Source organism: Lutra lutra, chromosome 3 (assembly GCF_902655055.1).
Source record: "Lutra lutra chromosome 3, mLutLut1.2, whole genome shotgun sequence".
NCBI classification, from domain to species: domain Eukaryota; kingdom Metazoa; phylum Chordata; class Mammalia; order Carnivora; family Mustelidae; genus Lutra; species Lutra lutra.
The window spans coordinates 11,461,119-11,482,429 of NC_062280.1; the positions used below are offsets into that span (position 1 = coordinate 11,461,119).

General features: G+C 39.8%; 1 protein-coding gene across 3 annotated transcripts in view; it reads right to left on the reverse strand.

The window, feature by feature from the left end:
• Positions 1 to 21,311, reverse strand: part of SATB2 (SATB homeobox 2) — a 189,280-nt gene that overhangs the window by 38,102 nt on the left and 129,867 nt on the right. For all 3 annotated transcript variants that reach the window (XM_047722385.1, XM_047722386.1, XM_047722384.1), the window contains 2 exons: positions 17,328 to 17,540; positions 12,992 to 13,147 (listed from right to left, as the gene is read on the reverse strand). In XM_047722385.1, coding sequence (XP_047578341.1) covers positions 12,992 to 13,147; positions 17,328 to 17,540 — 369 coding nt within the window. The remainder of the gene's footprint in view (positions 1 to 12,991; positions 13,148 to 17,327; positions 17,541 to 21,311) is intronic.

Genomic DNA, 21,311 nt, shown 5'->3' on the forward strand with positions numbered 1-21,311 from the left:
TTAGGGAGCAGATTAGACACAAGTGTGTTCATGTGTGCAGACATAAGCAAAGCAAATTAATTTCTGGCACAGGGAGGTAGCCAACAAGACCCTGTTCTTCGGGCACCAGAGAACTTCCTCAAATCCCTGATGGAGATGAGCTAATAGCATGTTTAAGGGAACCGGGTTTTGAAGATGAAGCACATTCATGGTATTTAGAGGGTTATTAATCTAGTTTCCCCACAAAGTGTTTGCTTGGCTGATCAGATTAAGGGATGGAGCCTTCAATGGCGCACCCCCACCACAGCAGGCCCCAAGAAATCTGTGATACTTCACAGCCTTGGACATACTGCACCATGTGTACCCAGCTGCTTCAATAATTAGCTTATGAACGTATCAGCTGGTTCTGTGATTTTTATAAATAATAACTAACCTACGGAGCAGAAAGATTGTCAAGAGCTTTACAGTAGCACAAAATCGCAAGGCGCTCCTAACTCTAACTCGCTCTTCCTCTAAAGGCTGATATTCCCTACGAGTGGCGCTCCCATGATGCCATTTCTAAACCTTTATTTTGCATTGGAGATGGCGATGTCGGTTTGTCAGTTTTCTTCATGGCAGCCATAATACACGTTCCTTTGGCTCCGACTTAGGGCTCGTCCCACGTTCTCCGTAGGCTCACCTTCTGGAAATCCATTCTTCCACCCCACTTCCTGTCTCGCCCTCCATCTTTTTGTTCACGAGATCCTTCCACCAGCCCATTTGGGATGCTTATCCCTGTTTTCTCAATGGGGTCTCTTATTAGCTTGTTTGGTGGCTACGAATGTGTGAGAAAGTGCGAAGCGGCTGCATGAGCACACACGTATGTAGCTGGGAGCGAACCCACCACAGAAGACACAGAGTCCCCACGCTGGGATTTTTTTCATTTATATAATTTTTGCATGCCGTCCAAGAAAGTTTTGCAGTATCAGGGAAAAAAAAGTGTAAATGTCAAATAAAACAGTGACAGATGACAGTATTCTCTATTGAATAGCACTGTTTCTGTCGTGCATGTTCAATGGGAACTCATGAATTATTAATAAACAAATCTCCTTTTTCTGTTAAAAATCTCAAGTAGGTTTTTTGTTGTTGTTCCCTGTGTGTTATGTGGAGAATTCCAGGAGAATTATTCTCATTTCAGAAATGCTGATATAGAAGTTTATCTGATTTCCAGGCTTGGTCAGCTCTGTGAGCAGGCAGCATGAACTGCGTGCGTATACCACTCTGTGATTTCTCTCGTAGGCTGGCTGTAAGTTGCGACCAAAGGTTAGCTGAACATTCATATAGTCATTCCAGTCTTTCTAATACAGTAAAACTGAGGCTAAGTGAATTACATCTGGGAAGCCCAGAGAATTCAGATTGGAGCCCTGAAACCCAAGTTCCTGCTCTGACATTAAGTGACTGGGTTACGTTTAGGCTAGTGGTTACCCTCTTATGGCTTCTGGAATTTAACTGTAAAAGGAGGGGTTTACAAAGGATGGCCTCTAAGTTTCCTTTCCAGCTCCACATTCCATGATCTGTTACCTTGTTATTTGTCAGAAATAGCAGACAATAATTAGCCATCAGGGTTAAAGTACAAGGAAGAAACCACCCTGGCCAAGGTATTAAGGGCAGCATCACCAGTGATAACATATGCACACCATGAAGCCTGTGGTATGAGGCACCGCAAAGAACACAGCCCAGCATCTGCAGGAGTCTTGCCAAAAGTGCCTAACCTCAGCTGAATCAGGACAAACCCAAACTGAGAGATGTTTAGCAAAATAATGTATTGGTATTCTTCAAAAGTGGCACTGTCATTAAAAAAAAAAAAAAAAAAAAAAAGGAAGGAAAAGAAGAAGAAGGAGGAGGAGGAGGAGAAAGGGAAAAGGAAGAGCCAGGAAAGAAAAATAATAATTAAATGCAGGATGGTCTCTGGATGGGATCATGGCACAGAAAATGCTCATTAGTGGAAAAACTACTGAAATTGGAATGAACTTTTTAGTTTAGATTAAGAGTATTAAAACAACATTAATCTCCTGGTTTTGATAACTCACTATGGTGATGTAAGGTGCTAACATTAGAGGAAATTAGGTGAGGCATATATGGAAACTGTACTATTTTGCAACACTTCCGTGAGTCTGAAATTTGTTAAACGTGAAAAATGTTAAAAAATACAAAAACACCTAAACTTACATAGAAAAATATACGTGGTGTTTAAGTGTCATGACGTCAAGGAATTTAGGGTTAAAACAAAAAAAATTAGGGTTAAAAAACTTAGGGTTAAAACTTCAAAATCTGAACCCAGAGAAGGAATGTAAGTTTAAAGGCTACATCTTTGCAATCACTGGTTAAACAGTTCCCAAGCATTCAGTGCATAAGTAAATACTATCTATCAACATCTTATTTTAGCCATCTAATCAGCCTTCTAAACAAATATGTTTCTTTCAGTCAAAAAAACAACTCTCACCACCCTTTCCAGCAACGCAGGTGAGGCAGCACTCACACAATCCCTGTGTTCCTGAAAAGTTGCAAGGCAATCTGAATTTACAAAACAAATCAGGTGCAAATGTATTGGGACTCTTTATTACCTGAAGCCATGTGCCCTTATTTGTTTTTAAAAGCTCAATGATAATCCCATAGTTGATCTTTTAGTAAATTAGTAGTTTATTGCAGATTTACCTAAAAATCCTTAATAGATTATTTACCTAAAAATCCTTAATAGATTTTTAGGTAAATCTTTAATAAAAATCTTTTAAAGATTTACCTAAAAATCTAAAAAATGAGAGGTACCCCTCATTCCCAATTGAAAAGCGTTAAAAAAGGCAACAATAAGAACCACAAGTTGCTCCTGTGTCTCCCATCAGTTCTTCTATTGACTTTGTGCTCCAGCCGTGGTGAATTACTCACAGACTCTGACTATGGCTGATATTTCCATCCCCGTGTATGAGATGATTTCTCTTTAGTTTTAACCAAAGGTTGGTTGAATATTCGTATGGTCAGTTTAACTTTCTTAGTTTAGGAGAATGGAAGCCAAGTGAATTACAAGGGTTTGAGCACAACTGATACTGCTCGTGTTACTCCCTTCGCTGCAAGGTCTCACACTCGACCTTCCATCCCTCGTGAGAAGCTATATTCCAACGCTCAGCTGACATGGTCTCAGCTGATGTGTAAGAACTGTGTGCTCACTCCTGTAGGACTCCAGAGCATTTTGCTTATACTCTTCTACAACTTGATGATTATTACAGGTGGGGATATGTGCATCCCCGTCAGCTTTTTGATGGGGGTGGAGGGAAAGGGTTGGTTTCCCACTCATTTTAGCATTTTCACAGCAGCGTGGCTCCTTACACATCAAAGATGCTTAATAGTGCTCGCCTGTGCAGTGTATACACTAAAAAGATTCTTAATAAATGTTCATTGGATTGAACTGAAATTATCTGAGTGCATAGAAATTAGCCTACTGGAATGTTATAGTTGGAGAGGGACCCTGCTTCTCAGAAGGAACCTGTCAATGTTCTGAGGTTTTCCTATCTCTAATGCATAAATATGATAAAGAAAATGGGGTGATCCAATTTATATTATATATTCATGCATTTTATATATAACATATAAATGCAAACAGTGACGGATCTCTCAGAACATTAATTCAGTCCGTAATCTTGTATTGAGCACCTATCTACTATGTGCTGGTATGTTACATGTATCATTTGTCTTGACTATCTTTCTTGACAAAGTTGAGATCATCAGCAAGGAAGGGAGTATTCTGACTATGAAGCTCAGGAAAAATATCATCATAGGGAATAACATATAAAGTGGATCTTGACAGTAAAGATGGGTTCACTAGGTGGGGAAGTCACTAGGTGGGGAAGGGAAGTAATCAGTAGCACATTCCAAACAGAGAAAGCATTCTCAGCAAATGCAGAGACTTAGAAAATTATCACATCCCAGGAATGTGAAGCAACTTTGTGGGGCTAACACAGTCTAGAAACAGAAGTGGGGTCAGATTTTAAAGAATAATATGCAAAGAAATTTCATCTTAATCCTATGGGCTATGGGAGCTATAGAAGGCTTCAAAATGATATGATAGAGGATTAACTTTCTTTTTTTCTTTGTTCAGTTTTCCCTTCCTACCAAGAAGTCCTTAGGGAAAAGAATATGTTAAAGTCAAGAACACCACTTATCCTAGCCTAGATCTTTTTTTCCTTTTACAGCAAAATCAGGACCCACAATGGCCTGGTAATGGGAAAGCACACACTTCATATGCTTCACCCAATAGGAGTTTCCATTCTAACAAAAAAATAACATATATTGTAAACACCAAGCTATATCAATCATTTAAAAAAAAATCTGTTCTCATCATTTTAACTCTTTTCTTTTCTCTGTGTGTTTGTTGTTTTGTTATTCATATGAGAAATATTTTTACAGCTTTCCTGGATTAAAAGTGAATCAGTTAGGGTAGTATCTTATTATTTCAGTTATAAAAAATGTTATAGGTTTAAAATTTTCAAGTAGACAATAACTAAATGACATTCTCCAAACTACATGCCAAAGGCTGAGAATGTCCAAATAACCAGGAAGGTCTTTCACAAAACAATAATATGACCAGTGTTTGAGTTTGGACCCCAATAGAAATGACTTTGAATCCCATAAGCTCCAAAGCTTACCAGTAAGTGATGGGGGAGGGGAAGCTAACAGGAAGATAAAGGCTCCTGTCCGTGGTACTGAAATGTCACTGTGTACTAAGTTACTTGTTTTCCTACCCCAGGACACCAGTAATGACTCCAACTTTTCCCAGGTCCCATGCTTTTTCCCTTAAAAAAATTAAGGTTTATGTTGGTGACAAATTTCCTGGTTTTTCTAATATTTCAGAATAAATCCAAACCAGGATTTGCTTAGCAACAAGCACAAGTTTACGGCCTAGTCTGATCTACAAAGAGACAGAGTACGTAACTGTTCCTGTTAGGTAATTTGTACTTGCCTTGGAGGCAAGGCCTGTCACAGTCCTTATGTTGTAGTACTGTGCTGCTCCAAGTGCCTACCACAGAGCTGATAAGGGAACTCAGTCTACAAGTAGTGAGTACCCTCCACCCTCTCTGCCCCTCTAGGAACTCCAATGAATGAATAAGTCAGCAAATGAACAATTCTTCAGGAGACTGACTCAAAGCTTCTTGCACAGAAATGGAAAAGGCCATTTACTCACCCACGTCCTCAATACAGAAAATGTCAGCATATGTAACCAAAAGGAAATGTTTTCTGAGCGTCTCAGAAGAAAACTCACATTATTAACCACAGACAGTCGCTTTCTAAATGGAAGCACATAAAGTCCCCAAACAAACTTTGGTAACTGTGAAAGGATTTCTCTTCCGCTGGTTGAGATTCTTCTGAAGTGTGAAATGAGCCAGATAATATTCAGCTCTTGTTTCCTAGTCACCAAATTCTCTTTTCATGAATCCAATAAGTGTCTATTAAAATAAATAAACCCCCTAATGATTCAAGATAACCTAATCAAGAACACTGAAATGGATAAAAGGCAAACTGCAAGGGAGACTTGTCAAGGGCTTCAGGGACTCCCTGACGAGGAGGTCATCTAACCCCGAAAAAGGTTTGCGCCGAGCATTTGGTTACAGTTCAAGGTTAATTATTTTATACCTTGAATGTGATAAGTAAAAATGATATGCTTCTTTTTGTGTTTTTCAAACTATACACCAAGTTCTAAACTACTTTCATGGGACCAATTTTCAGCTGTCTCTGGGCATGTCACTCACATTTCTATGGATGTGTTTGTAAAGACTGAATCTGTAATTGAGAGTAATGAAAATTTTATTTCAGAGCAACTCCTTAACTTCTGTTACGGAAGTCTCAAGACAAGAGGAGATTTTATAAAATCTTGTTGTCCTCCTTACCAAGGATCTATGGGATAAACACAGCCATATAATAATGTAGAAAGTTAGTATGATTTTATACAAATATGTACACAGTTAATACATGCACACATGGGAACATGCACCTGAAAAAGCCATCCGTATTTGCCAAAAAGATGACTGAATCTCAAATCTTGTACTTTTCCACTTAAATACTAGAAAGGTATTAATGGCAGAATGTGTTAGGCTGGACCACCAAGCAGAAAACAACCAAATATTTCCAGTTTCTGACTTCAGGTCCAAATTCTGCATACCTGTGATGTCATACTATATATTTTGCAAACTGCCTCAAGAACTTGTAAGTGCATGAGGGAAAAAAAAAACAGACATGGCAGAAAACTGTGAGAATTTTTTTTTTTTTTGAAAGATCAGAGCTGAGACCAGAGTGAGGCAAGCAAACAATTAATGGGCAAAACTTAAGGAATGTGGCTCTGAAAGTGTGTGCCTCCTTAAAATCCATACCAGCTTGCCTCACCCTGGTCTTGGCCCTGTGAAAGGAACATGATTCAACGCTTCTACAGCAAAGTGGTAGGAACTCTTCATAGGCACCAACATTCTCCAGTTGTAAGAACCTGTTTAACCCCTTGTGTTCTTTGTAAGAGGCCTGGGAGAGTTTGGAAAAGTAGTTTTAATATGTCAACCTGATTTGCTTCACATGCAAATTTCCAAAGGTGCTGTGTCATGAACTGGCCAAGTAACGTAACGTAACGTAACGTAACTGCAGTGGCTTGATGTGCTTAACAGCTATACAAAAACATGAGCGACTGGTAAAGGTATCTGATGGTTTCAGAACTGCATATGGACTCCGTGATTAATCTTTACTGATATCTAATTAAGGGCTTCCTTAATAGTCGTCTTAGGGCATGAAACATTAACATAATTAATTTAGGGATAGTAAAAAGAACCAAATTCTCACTCTAAGGTTGATATAAATATGGAGATCTTGAGGCAATTTCTGCTCATAATCTCTCAACAGAATGTAATCTTTTTTTTTTTTTAAAGATTTTATTTATTTGACAGAGAGAGATCACAAGTAGGCAGAGAGGCAGGCAGAGAGAGAGAGAGGAGGAAGCAGGCTCCCTGCAGAGCAGAGAGCCCGATGCGGGGCTCGATCCCAGGACCCTGGGATCATGACCTGAGCCGAAGGCAGAGGCTTTAACCCACTGAGCCACCCAGGCACCCCCAGAATGTAATTTTTTGAGATTATCCTGAGGAAAAAAAAAAAAGCCAAGAAGGTGAAGGGCTCCATTTGATGCTTAAACATCACTGTGTTGACTGCCTACTGTTTTAGCATTTGGAGATGTTGAGAAATCTAATTTCTTCAATACTTGGCATAATAACTTTTTTTCAAATGGTAACTGTAGTGCAAATACATTAATTTTTTTCATTTGCATTTGGTGGATAGCCCTGACATTGGAGTAAACACACCCCAAATGACAAAAGTAGAAACTGCTCCTTGATGGGCTGTCAGTGTGATTAGATTACAAAGGAACCTGCCCGGCAGGAAGGGACAGTGCCTCCAATAGGCTGCTCATTTTAACCTGCCTTACGTGCTCAATACGACATAGCAAAAGCGAGATCATCAGGAGTTAGACTGAGACCACCGACTCATTTTACATAAGGTATCGTGTGATTATTACTTTCTGTCACTCTTTATACCAGAGAGATGGGGCAGCCAAACATCTTCTTCCAACAGCCTGCACTATCCCGGCTCCAATAAAGCCATTTCCATAAAGGGAACATAATCAGAGAAATGTCAAACATCTTTCTGAGCGAAGTGGCAAAGCTCTGATCTTTGTGCGGTATTTTCTAAAGGCTGAGAAACTAGTAAGGAGATAAAAGGTAATATTTTATACTTCATAACTCTCCTAAATGAGAAGTTGGCCTTAAAAAAAAAAAAAGAATTACAGTTTTAACTTGTCACATAACGATGTGTTGTATAGTACGATCTCGATTAGGACATAAACATGCATGTCCACATCCATGCACACACTACACATTAGTAGGATTCTACAACGTGAATAGTAACTGTGCAATGTCGAATTACAGGTGATTCATGTTTTCACCTTTATACTTTTCTTCATTTTCTAAATTTTTAAAAATGGGGATGCTATTACTTAGTTAATCATAAAATAGAGGTTATTTCTTTAAAAAAGAAATATGTACAACCAAATTGTGCTTGGCACATTTTTAAGAAACGTAAAAGCAAAGATGACTGTGGTAACCCTTGACCAAATGCAGGAAACATGTTAACACACACACACTGAATGTCATTAAAAACTCCAAAAGCAAAGAGCAATAAAGCAATAAAAGAAACAAACCAGATACTACACCCATGGTTTTTCTTTGTGTAAACTTGTGTGTCTTTCCTTTGTTTTGGCTTTATTTTCAAAGGACCTGCCATGAAGAGCTGCATATTTGAAATCATTCAGCCTGTTAAGCAAATGAGACCATTATAAGGAGAGATTTTATGATAGGGAAGAAAATTCCTAAAATCTAAGTTTGTAATCTACATCTAAAGCAGAAGTAGCCTTCTACTTAGGAACACAATCTATCAAGTCAGTAGAAATATGTAACACTTTTTTTTTTTTTTTTTTTGGATAGAAACGTAAGTGATAAGGAAGGAATAAAGGTCGGTACACAAAATCTACTTAATCTTAATGTACATGAACCACAGAACATACTGAAACCCAGTCACGATGGCGAACACAGCTTCTATAGGGAATGGCTTTCAGAATTGTGTCCTGAAGGCCAGAGGCTCATCTTCCCCAGCTGCAGTGGGATCATGATGATGGCTCCCTCTCTAACTCCATGCAGGAGGAAGAAGGACTCTCCTATCCCTGATTCCAGGGCTAGCTCCTGCAGCTTGTGGGACTGGGAAAGTGTGTGTGGCAGAGAGGGGAACTGCAGGGTCTTTAAATCTTGGCAGGGATAAGGACATGCTAGTCATCTCACCAGAGAGCTCCCCGGGTCCCTGTTTGTTCCCAGATGACTCCGTCTGCCGCTGGCCTTGTCATCACCAGCATCCAAGAGATCTCACAGCCAGGTCACACATCTCTCCTTGCAGTACGCCAGCCTTCCCCTACTTTCTTCATGCAGAAAGCAACCCCCTCTCACCACCACCAAAAAAGAGGGAAGCAAACCCAGTGCCCTTTTAAAGCTTTTGTTTGTAGACCTTTTTTTTTTTTTTTAATGGAGACAAGGGAGGACAGAAATTGAAATAAGCCCCATCTAGTCTTTCTACCTCATCTATCCTCACCCAAACACAGTAGGGAAAGGCAGTTACCTATACAGAGTTGTGTCTCTGAATACACAAATAATAAAGATTTACTCTCCCTGCAAAAAAACAAAACAAAACCAAACCAGGACACTGACTTTAGATCATCACCAACATTCTATGAGCTGAAGTACTACAGACTATAAAAAGGAGAAGAGGTCAGTATATGAGAGAAACAGTGAATTTGTTTCTGGGGAGAGGAGCAGTAGGTGTCAAGGGAAAGGAATGTGGTTGAAGATGCTGGCACAGAGCACACGGCCAGCCCTGGAGGGCTGCGGCAGGCCACTGAGCTTCCCCTCTCTGGACCGCCACTTCCCAGCTCACACGTGATAAGCTGCAGTTGGGAAGGAAGGGGGCGAGCCACACCATAGAGTGTCAGAGAAACAGGGAGATGACAAGGAACTCCTGCAGCCACGCAGGCCATGCTCCAGGGCGCTCACTCCCTACTGGCCCGTTATAGGTCAGGGTCATACCGAAGTGGTCAGAAAATGTCCTGTAGGATTTTAAATTATGCATCCTACTAAGGGCCCCTCCTATTAAAGCCTAGTATTTCACAAAAAATAATCACTGATTATAGTGTATTCTCTCTCATGAAGACCATCAGCAATGTGACCATTTTGAAGAAATGGAAAAAAAAGATAATCCTCCAAATTCACACATACACACACAGTGATCCTAAATTGAAATGAAGGAAAAGTTAAAGGTGAAATAAACCTGTATGCATATAGCATACCTTTTCCTGTTCCTGTTTTCTTCCGCTTTCCCTTCTTTGGCTCCTTCTCTTTGTGGGAGAGAAAGGCAAGGGCAGATGGAGACATTCAGAGGAACGGGATGACGGACCACAACACAGAACAAAGGAGCTAGAGCTGAGCTGGACAAAGAGGCCTGCAAAGGCATCTAGATGTGACCCGCACACTAAGGCAACACACACACACACTCCAGTAATAAATATATTGTCACCGATGGGACCACAGACAAAACTACACTAGGTCGTCACCTTTGCAATCCCTTTTCTGAAGCCCTCGTGCCATGGTGTCCCTAGACACTACAGCTCTCAGGGGTCATCTTGGCCTGCGACCCGCATCTCTCTAAATTCTTCCTTTCCTTTTTCCTTCTAGCTCTCATTCGAAGCTTGCCTAACACACGGTCACCGGGGTTATTCTTAATAGTTGATGACAGCAATTCACATCAAAGGGTGGATAAGTTTTAATGGAGGGTTTGTTTCTATTTTAAAAGAAAGGTAAAATGGAAGGGAAGGGGTTGCTACACATGTTTGAACTGGGCCTTCAGGGTTCCAAACCTACTCTAGGTCAGAAGAGTTCCTAATTCAAGGTTCTTCTAATTTCACCGCCAAGAGAAGAGAGAGCCCTCACTAGTCTTTTGCTTCACTCCCAAGAACTTCTGATTCCTCCAAAGGAACAGAGAGAGGGAAGAAAGAAAATGCAGGAGAGGAAGAGAGTTTCTTTGTATTCCCCATCCCCACAATCCAATAAAGAGGGTGTGGCCACTTCCCACCGCAGCTTGGAGAAGCTAAGTACTTTGGCCAAAGTTCCACTATTAGTCACACACGGAAACACACACACACACACACATAGAAACACACCTTATGAATATACACCAAATATGTGTGCAAGGTACCAAGCTGTACAATTAATTTCACGAAATATGCTCTTTATGAAGTAAATGCTGGTATATACAAAAGGGAGTAAATATCTTATGTTAAGTTCCCTTTGAAGCTATCAGGTAAGTTCACTTTGTTGGGGGGGGGAACCATTTTTTAAAATATTAACATCTGATTTGCCAATCTCATTAGCTATCTATCTTACAATAAGGTTCCCCATTCATAAATCAGAATGAGGTCGCTGTCCTGATGATAAAAGGTAAAAGCTTAAAGCACCTTTTCCCCACCAAGGCTCCATCTCACCGTTCCTCATATTAATTCCTAGAACTACATTTTCCTCCAGGTTCCACAAAAGCAGGGCTCCTGAATTCTTCAGGAGGGATCAAAAATTTGGCGAGCCAAACTCATGGCAACAGGCAGATACAGCTTTCAATCAGCCACCTGAATTATTTTGGGAGGCTGGAGGCATCACCATTTCCAAACGCCATGGTGCCAAGTCAACAGAAAGATTATAGGCAGTTTGAACGAAGCTCTCAGACGATGGGCTTCCGTTTTTCTTCCACGCTTGCTTATGAAAGAAGGACTGAGCAAAACTTCGATATTTACGTCAAGTCACGACGAAGGGGCAGGTTTGCAAAATCAATTGTGTAGCTTTTATACTCACTGCACATTTACCACATATGTCCTTTATTACACAGTGGAAAACCATTAAATGCACAGTAGTTTTGCCAAGTGGCAGTATGCATTTAACAGCTTTATTCGCTTAACAGCTCCAGCTCTCATTATATTCTGCCATGTGGTACATGGGATTTTATGCATTTAACAGTTTAAGAAGGCTCTATGGTGTTTTCTTTTCATGTATTTCATACTATGGTTGGACATCGTATCTTAGCAAAGTGGATTTCAGTGATTTCACTGATGAGGGAGGAGTAAGAATGACCTGGAAAAATTGCTACATTGAAATTAAAAAGGAAAAAGAGTATTTCAAATCTCTCCAAAATGCCTTGATACTCTACACCTTCTTCTTTATCAACATCTGAAAAATGACTTAAGTAAGGTTACTGCAAAACTATAGGTAAAAAAAGGCTAATCCCAAAATAATATAATGAGTGTAAATACAATATTTAGCTATCATTTTTAAAATGATAATTTAATTTGCATTGAAAACCTTCCTGCTTAATAGAAATACAATATTCAGTAACTCCCTTTCTTTTCAGCACACAACAGAAGATCTGTTAAGGAGATGCTGGACCATTTTACCATTTACATATGTGGGATGAAAACATTTGTCATGCAAGGCCACAGAGGAAATCAAGCTCAGAATCAAAGGACTCTCAAAATTATGCTTCAGTTAACTTTTGTTTCCTCCACCTTGAACTGGATATCATCCTAAGGATAAATAACCAAGCTCCTCACCCTAACCCCTTTTAGGATAGGGTCATAGTTATCCCTTTAAACAAACTGAGACAGATAGTGGATCCCATCAACTGTTGCTGTTTTCAGAAATAAAAAACCTAAGCATCTGCTTACCCTTCTCCCTGGAGTGTTCCATTCCCCACGATCCCAGCACTAAGAAACCATATTGGATAAGCTTCTGTGTTTTCCTGTTATAAATTTTAGCACTCATTCTGGGACCCTCCCCCCCACCAGATGTGTTTTCTCCTGGAAAAAACAACTGTATTCTACACATAAAAGAAACACCTGACATGGCAAGGTGCCTCTGGGGCTGGAGAAAAGAGGTTATTATAACAAAGTCAGCAGTTGCCCTGGTGGGAATACGAGAGGGGATGAGACAAGATTCCAACTGGATCTCAGGAAGATGCTATTCGGTACATGCTAAGTCTCGCTCATTTATCGAGAGAGAGAGAGAAAGAGAGAGAGAGAAAGGATATATAGCCATGCTTAGAATTAGGAGAGAAAGCATTCAAGGCTGATGCTTTTTAGAAAGAAAAAAAAAAAAAAATCTTTAAAAGGAAAAAAAAATCTGGGTTTTAACTTAGTCTCTGTTTTGAACTCCAGTGGGAATAAAAGCAAACCGTAGAGCAAAAGGCAGAACATGACAGGTTCCCTAGGGATTATTATTGTTATTATTATTATAGGAACAGATGTATTTTTATTGGTGGGAGGAGGAGAACGGTCTAATTCCAACCCTCGCTTTCGCTCTTTTAAAAAACCACTCACCTGACTTTTATTTGCGGCCACTTTGGCAAACAGGGCTTGAGACACCTTGGCCCTTTTCATCTCCTGTTGGATCTCGTCATAAATGGCAGCTGTGATGTTGACGTTGGCGCCGTCCACCTTAATGGGGAGGTCTGTTGTCGGTGTCGAGGTTTTGGCCTACCAAGAGACCATGAAAATAATAATTTAAAAAGTGCTGCATTCAGCCCAGCCATCTGTGCAGAAATTATCAAAGGATTTCAGTCAGCTGATGCCAAACTGCATTAGCTACAAAGGGACACTTCCTGTCCATTATTCTAATCAGGTTAATTGTGATTGGAAATAATTGCAGTGCATTCCTATAGGACAGGCAGAGTCCTGTCAACCCTGCTCCTTTCCTCATGGTATCCCAGACACTTCCTAGGTAGGAAGGCTACTCTGGGCACCAAACTGGGAGAGATGACCTAACGGCAAAACACGCACATGCAGAACACACACGCAGTTACGTTTCCCTTTCTAGAAATGGCACACCTTGGAGAAAGAGCCAATTCTTCCAGAAAAAATGAGTAAATGGGTAGAGGTCTCTAAATAATAAATTATTACTCAATTTAATGCACTCCCCTGAGTCTCTCTCATTCTTTATTAAAGCTTTACATATGTCATTCGAGTATGTATGGTTGCCCATCATTATCATCATTATGCTACCCAGACAGTCACCTAATTTCACCTAGGAAATCAGTGGAAATGAAACAAAATTTCATTTCATAAAACTAGGCTTCAGAATGCCTTTGATGTGCTGTTTTCATTTCCTTAAACTCATATTGTGGTTTTATGTATTCTGCCGTGCTCGTTTTAATTGAATGATTTCCCATCAGCTTCAGAGACAAATGAAGGACAATATAGAAGGTGTCTGTACTTCTTGGGGTTAAGATCAACCTAAAACATTTGCATCTCCATGATCCAGAAGACTGTCAGGAGCATTTACTCTGGTGTGTAACAGGAGGGGGCTGGGAAGCCTTCTCAGAACCCCTGACCACAGGACTGCAAGAAAAGTCACCCCTGAGTTTTGGTTCCTGAGCACACCTGGCTGATTTGAACTAAACTGCGTATTTTTCTGTCTCCACTTACCCTAGAATCCCAAACCAATCGTTACTCTCCCTCTATAGATGCCCTGAGCTATTCCCCTACTGGATAAGCAGCACAAAGATTTCGAGAAAGACACAGCGTGCAGTCTGGACGCTGTAGGATATGCTCCATACCATCTTGAGGCTGGCCTTAATGTCCCCAGGTTTCTGTGAAGCTTTCATTCCTAACAGTGCTCACTGACTTTTGCATTCTCCTCTCTCCCTGCCTCTGACTATTTTCTAATTACTACAAAGTAATAATAACTACAATGTATGCGGTACTTTTCATTTGCTGGGGCACTCCAGAAAGTATTTTACTTTTGTTATTTCATTTAATTCTTTGAGGACCCCGGTAAGTTGGACTTTATTATTTTTATTTTACTGAGGAAGACAACTGAAAAGAAAAGAGGATACTTAACTTGCTGGAAGGACATGCAGCACCAAGTGAAGGAACCATGATCTGAACTCAAGTGTTTCAGGCTCCAGACCACCTCCAAAATCTCCAGCAGTTTAGGCTGGAGACTGTTTTTACAAAACATCTTCTTGCCTTCTAGTTTGGGGTCTTACCATAATAATCCAATTTCCTTTTTTTTTTTTTTTAAAGAAATTCCTTCTTCTGCTCAAAATTTCTAGTTAATCCACAGTTCTTTTCCTGTTAAATGCATATTTTAGCATATCAATCCTGCCTTTCTCAACTGAAATTTCTTCATTAGCCTCACTGGTTATCTCATCTTCCTGGACTGGACAAATTGTCTCTAGAACCCTCAGGGTTAAAACAAAACCCCTCAAGGCACTATAATATACGGCTAGGAGCTCATGCCTTGCAATCAAAACTACCAGGGTTCAAATCCCAGCTCTACCTCTCAGTCATGCAACTTTACACAAATTATTTAACCCATCAAAACCTCCATTTTCTCATCTGTAAAATGGGAATAACAACACAAAATAGTGAGGACTGAATTCATGCAAAATGCTCATAGCACCAGATACTCAGCAAGTGCTCAATAAATGATCACTCTTATCTTTATATTGTTTTATCATTAAGTACATCAAGAAATACTGGCCAACTCAAAGATTATAAGGGACTCTTAAGGTTTAATTTAACATTCTAAATTTCTTCCATTTGTTTTAAATCAATAATAAAGTGTTGATGGGGTCTGGGAAACATTCTCCATCAACCCACGTAGGCTGCCTGGGTGTTCTAGAATGTGCCTCCGACTAAAGGCTTCATCAGTGGATGCTCCTCTAACATCTGTTCTCACAACGAAAGCTTTACTAAGCAGCTTTACTACTGAGATATGTATGTAAAGAAGTTGGAGTAAGTAGGTAATCAGAAAATGTTTTAAAAGACTTTAATAACTTCCTTTTCTCGATGTTTAAGAGAAAAAGAAGAAAGTTCCAGAGAATGTACAAATGCCAGTGCCATGACTGCATTCTCAAAAATATTTTGAGAAAAAAGATTTTATATGAATTCTCAGAAATCTCAAAACTGTGAAATTAAATGATCAATTTCCCTGTTATTCTTGTCCATAAAGGGCACTTCTACCTAGGAATTTTCTAGATGAGATTTTTCTGCTTTTCAATAAAGCAAAATATTGACCCTGATTGTTTTCCCTGGTAAAATGGTCTGACCCTGAAATCTATCAGGTCTTTGGAAAGATGTCTAAGAAATAATCTCACTAGAAAAATACTACAAAGAATAAACTACCCAGACTTGAGTTATTTTTTAACAAGTAGAAGTGACTTTCTGAGTTAGTTAAATGGCCTCAAAGCATGGCTGGACTCTCTATCATGATTTATTGGGCTTCAAAAGTGGCAAAATTATTGGTGAATTTAAGAGAAGTAAATATTAGTGCAAATTAACAACTCATCCAACTCAATAGCTCAATAGGTACACCCCAAGATTTAAAAAAAATAAAAATAAGCTTGGTTACATTCATCCAAAGTAAGCAGTCAAGAGACTTATTTTTGGTTTAACAGTAACTAAAACCCGTAATTCACCAAAGACTAAAGTGTAAGTATCACAATTTGGCACTGCATGATAGAAAATGATCTTCAATTAAAAATCTATTGCAGAGAGGAAAAAAAAATATGATGTGTGAAAAAAATGGATATACTTGAAAAAGCTCAAATATTTCTACTAGAATAAAATTCTGTTTCTATGTTGAATCAGTTCCTTGGAACCTACTAGAAAACACTCATAACACCAAAATCATAGTATCTATGCAAAAAAGCAAAACAAAACAAAACAAAAAAACCAAACCCAGACAAACCTTTGGTTTCAAACTACCCATTTTTTTCTGATTTGTACAAATGTGTACCTGTTAAATATTTGTTTTGAGATAAAACTTGCAGCTATCCTAGCAACAGTGAATGAGATGGCTTTATCATAAATCCATTGACCAGTAAAAGTTTGGGGGAAATAGAAAGCAGGTTACAAATGAATGGGCTCCCATGCGAACTGGAAAGACTGCTTGGCTGACTGGAGACCTTGACCCCTTAATAAAATTAGGATCTCTGAAGCACACAGCATCTCTAGATGCACGCATTTGTAGGAAGACCAGATCAGAAGGCTTATGAAGTGTGCAAAAAGGAGGGAAGGAGAGCTGAGTCACTGAGTTCTACAGGGAAGATCAGCCTGGGAAGGAAAATCATTAAGGCCTACCTTCCACTGCTGTGTTCAGCGCTCAATGAAGGATCCCCCAAACATTCTGATCTAGCCACTGCATACGCAGGCTTACACCACACACAGAGTTCCCCCCCATTCTGTCTTTCTTCAGATTGCATAAAGAAGAGTTTGGACTACTCTACTTGTCCCCTGTCCCCAACCCTAACCAACATTCCCCAACCCCCTTTCTCCTCCCCCACCCCCACTCAGTATCCAAATAAATATACAGTTTAAGGAAAAGCAGTGTTCTTGCTATGCAAACTCAGCCTCAACTCGAATCCCCTGGCCCCGTCTTAGATAACTAAGCAGCCGTGTGGAAACATTTTGGAGCCTACCCTTCCACCCGTGCTTGTCCCTTCTGTGTGGAAGAACGGTGTTTTTCTAAAGGGACAGGAATACCACAGGACACAGGAAAGGATAAACCCTATGACATGACCCGGAGCAACATGATCAGTGAGTCAAGAAATCCTCGAATTAAGTCTCTCAGTTTTCGAGAGAAACCCAGTATCAGTGAAGGCAACATGTTTCCAAGGCCCAGAGTGAAAAGTCAGCGGAGCAAATCTCTCACCTGAGGGGTTCGGGAGGAGCTGGGACTGCTAGAGGCTGACGAGACCATGCTCACATTGGGGTTCATGCTCCGCTCTCTCTCGTCCTGGTATATGCGATCCCGCTCCACTTCCGGCAGATTGAGGAAATTCTGCATGGCCCTCAAGTTTACTAAGAGAGACTGAGAGGCTGTCCGAGGGTCTTCTTCCTTACGCAAAATCTCAGACAACAATCCCTGATTACATGGAAGACAAAAAAACAAGAAAACAGGCCAAGTCATATCTGCAGGTATGTGTGCGGTTTCCGGCACCTGCCCCCCTCCCCCCTTATTTGTTCGGTGTAACCAGCTGGCGGTGATGTCAAGAACCTCGGTCTCATTGCGGAGGGTTCTCCAGCAGGGAGATTTTGTGAGAATGTGCTTGCCTTCCAGGGCTGTGCCTTATTCTGGACTGTTCTATTCTGACACTTTATCATCGCTGTAATAATCGTCAGCACACAGAGATGCCAGCTAGCAAGGTAGGCGCTCGGAAGGCTTGTGGGGCTGCAGCTACCACCAGGTGCCTCCTACAAGTATTTCAGGAACTGTTAGAACTCTCTCTGCTTGAAACTGGGAACACTTGGCAGTCCTGCTCAGCTTTACAAATCTGCCAAGTTTGGTAAATTTAGTTCCGACATTTAAACAGCATGGGGGATTTACATCGACTTAAAAAAATAAAAAAAAGTTTGGCTGAATTTCTGTGTGACCGGCCACTGTTTTCAATATAGACGTTTCTCATGGCAAAAAAAAAAAAAAAGACACAAAGCAAATGGCCATTACTTGTGTTAACCCTCTGAAAGCTTCCCAAACCACACATACATTCGGTACCATTGTATATGTACCTGACGGCACCCAAACCTTTTTCTCCCCAGGATGGGGAGCAGCTGATCCCACCATTAAGGCCATGGAAATACAGTCACATCTGGTGAGGGATCAGACCACACATCAGAGAATGCCACGTACAGGCCAGGATAATTTCTGAATCTGTGACTCATCCATATAGAAAGCTTTAAATAGGAATCTACTGTTTTCATGTGCTCTGATGGCAGGGAACTCGCAAAGAAAAGGAAAATGCTGACGCGTCTGGAGAAAAGTAGTATGCACTCAAGAAAACGGCTGGAACACAGAAGTCATTCGGGCAAAAGCTAAAACATGTCTATTCTGCACTCGTGTTAGATGATCACCCAGAGGCGTCCCTTTACACTTCCAACTCGGGCCATCTCTTCTGGGAGGAGCATGAGACCAGAGTCTAGGATTATCCTCCAGGAAGAGCTAAAACGTTCACCTCTGTATCTTAGAACACATGGGGCAACTCCAAATCGTGAAAAGTAGATGCTAAAGACAGTTCCACTGAGGGGAATGTTAATGCAAAGAAAACACTATCAGGTTTGTAAAATATGGCTTCCATATAAAAAGGTGTTGGAAGCAAGAAGAATATACAAGTTCTGGTTGGGCAGAAATCTTCAGGATAAGAGAGACAATTTTTAAAAATAAGTAATGCATTATAATGTAGTAAAGCAAATGTCACCAGAATGTGCATCACACAATGATCAGCACTCCAAGGAGGTAACCACCACTCAAAATACCATGTAAGACAATTGATAAGGAACCAACAAGCGGTATGTATGCCACATGATAGCTCTGCAAATGGGTGTCACGTTGCTTTGATTAGAAAGTCTTTGCAAATAAGAATAAAATATGCCACACAATGAAGCTAGAAGATATGTTCATAAGCTGTGTCTGTGGGCACACATGCCCAAAGAAAGGAAAAGGTAGGACATATATGTGTTATCGGTAAGATGATTGTAAGAAAATCCAGATTTCTTATCACGCTTTAAGAAGCAAGAGACGTCTGCCTTCCAGAAAATGTTATACAATCAAGGTATGGATTCTTTTTTTGATATTAAAAGTCAGTTCGGCCTTAAGTTATCTTACTTTCCACTTGCATTAAGCAACTTGAAATATTAATTATGAATTTATCCTAACATAAAAAAATCTATCAATTAATATGTAGAAGGGCAAGAGGGTAATGGATTTAAAATCAATACCAATAAGACACAAAGACGGATGTTTTCTGAGCTTTCTTTAGTAATGAACTCTGCACAGACAGGATGAGTTGGTCCTTGGTCCCCTCCCTCCTCCTCCTCCTCTCCCTTTCTCTCTCTCTAGCATAAGCAACTTGAGCATTTTAATAAGTCTCAGACTACGAAATTTGGAGGAATTTTAGGATCTGCCTGGATATATTCTTTATGCTTGACAATTATAGTTATGGTATCTCAACGGCAAAATTTGTAAAAGTATTCTTCTGTGAAATCATTTTTGCAAGGGGAGGGGGAGATCTTAACATACAAAATGGTGAAATAACAAAAACTGTTGTTATTATTATTGTTATTAACTGTTATAACTGTTAGCATTATTGTTCAAAATAGCAAGTTTGTTCAAGCCTAATCAATAAAAAAATTATCCCAAGGTCTTTTACTCGTTTCTTGTTTGGCTTGGTTGACTTTATTTTTCCCTCACACAGAAATTGTGGAGCTCCTTCTCTTAATTTTTTTTACACGTTGGACAACCTTACAGGGAAATGAATCCATCTCTAAGAAAAATCGAGACAAAGCATCCTTGTAAATGATTCTGCTCATCAGCATCATTTCCGAAGTGAATGAGACACAATGTTTGTATTTTGAAGGCCTGGGGGAATATACTATTGCCTCTGTTTCATTTGCCTAATTGAAGATAAGGTCTCAAACCAACAAGGTGGCCAGTGCTGCCTCCATGGACTGCCCCGGAGAAGGAGAACACTGTTCTAAATTATTTACTTAAAGTCTCATCTGTGTAGCCCTGGTCCCAAAGCAGATTTTTTTTTTTTTTAACCTCAGACATTTTCAATAACAAATGGCTCACTGGTGAGCACAAAAAAGAGTTTTAGTTGTTTTGTTGAGTCTTTTTCATTTTTGGTTATTTATATGCTCTTCACTCCTTCAACTGGAATTTTTAAAAATATAGTCCAAGTTCCACGGGCTCTTGAATGTAGAGTGAGTTTATTTAGTTAGCTGAAAATCGTCACGGGGGGAAAAAAGAATCAGAAGAAAATCTGTGGCATAATTTATACCACAAACCACCTTATCTAATTATCTGGGTAAGTAAATGTTTATCATATTGAAACTGTCTTGAATTGAACATGAATTAATAATTTATCTCACATAAATATTCCTAAAGCCCTTGCCACTATGTTGTCTGGCATTTTAATGACCAACCGGCCGGGCAGGAGGTGTCACTTGAACATTCCCATTACCCAGCCCGAGAATCAGAGGATGTGACATGGCACCTGGGCGCTGGGGAAAAAAGGATGTACCTTGATGAACAGAAAGGTCATGAATATTGAGAATGTGAAAATTGAGGGAAATTAATAAATTAACCAGGATATTGCTTATTACATTTTCATATCAGTAATCATATTAAAACATATTGCAAGTCTTGAGTAAAGTGGTCATTAAGAATTTTCCTCATTGTAGGCAACGGAGCCTTCTCGAGGGAAAGATTATAACAATTCCCAGCACGGTGTTAGCTGAGGTTATGTAAGAGCAGGAAACATGTTGACTGCAAAGGAGCAGAGGGAGCATCTGCACAGGGAAGAAAGACACCTTGCACGATAGCTGGTGGGTTACAAGCCACTGAAAAAAGGGAGTCAGGCAAAAAGAACCTCAAATTGGCCTTCTCCTTAGCCTTTTAATGGGGGATTTTGCAAGTTTTATATTATTTCCAGTACCCACAAAGAATATATGACGTTGGCAGAAAATTCAATAAAAACAAAATAATTAAAAGCACAAGAGATAATATAATGCCATCTAGCTCGGGGGCTAATATAGGCTATCTCCACTCCACAAACAAAACAAAGAATTAGGGCAAATTTTTAAAGTAAAAATGATGTACTTACTATTTCTAGTATTTTTCAACTTGAGTTGAAGGAAG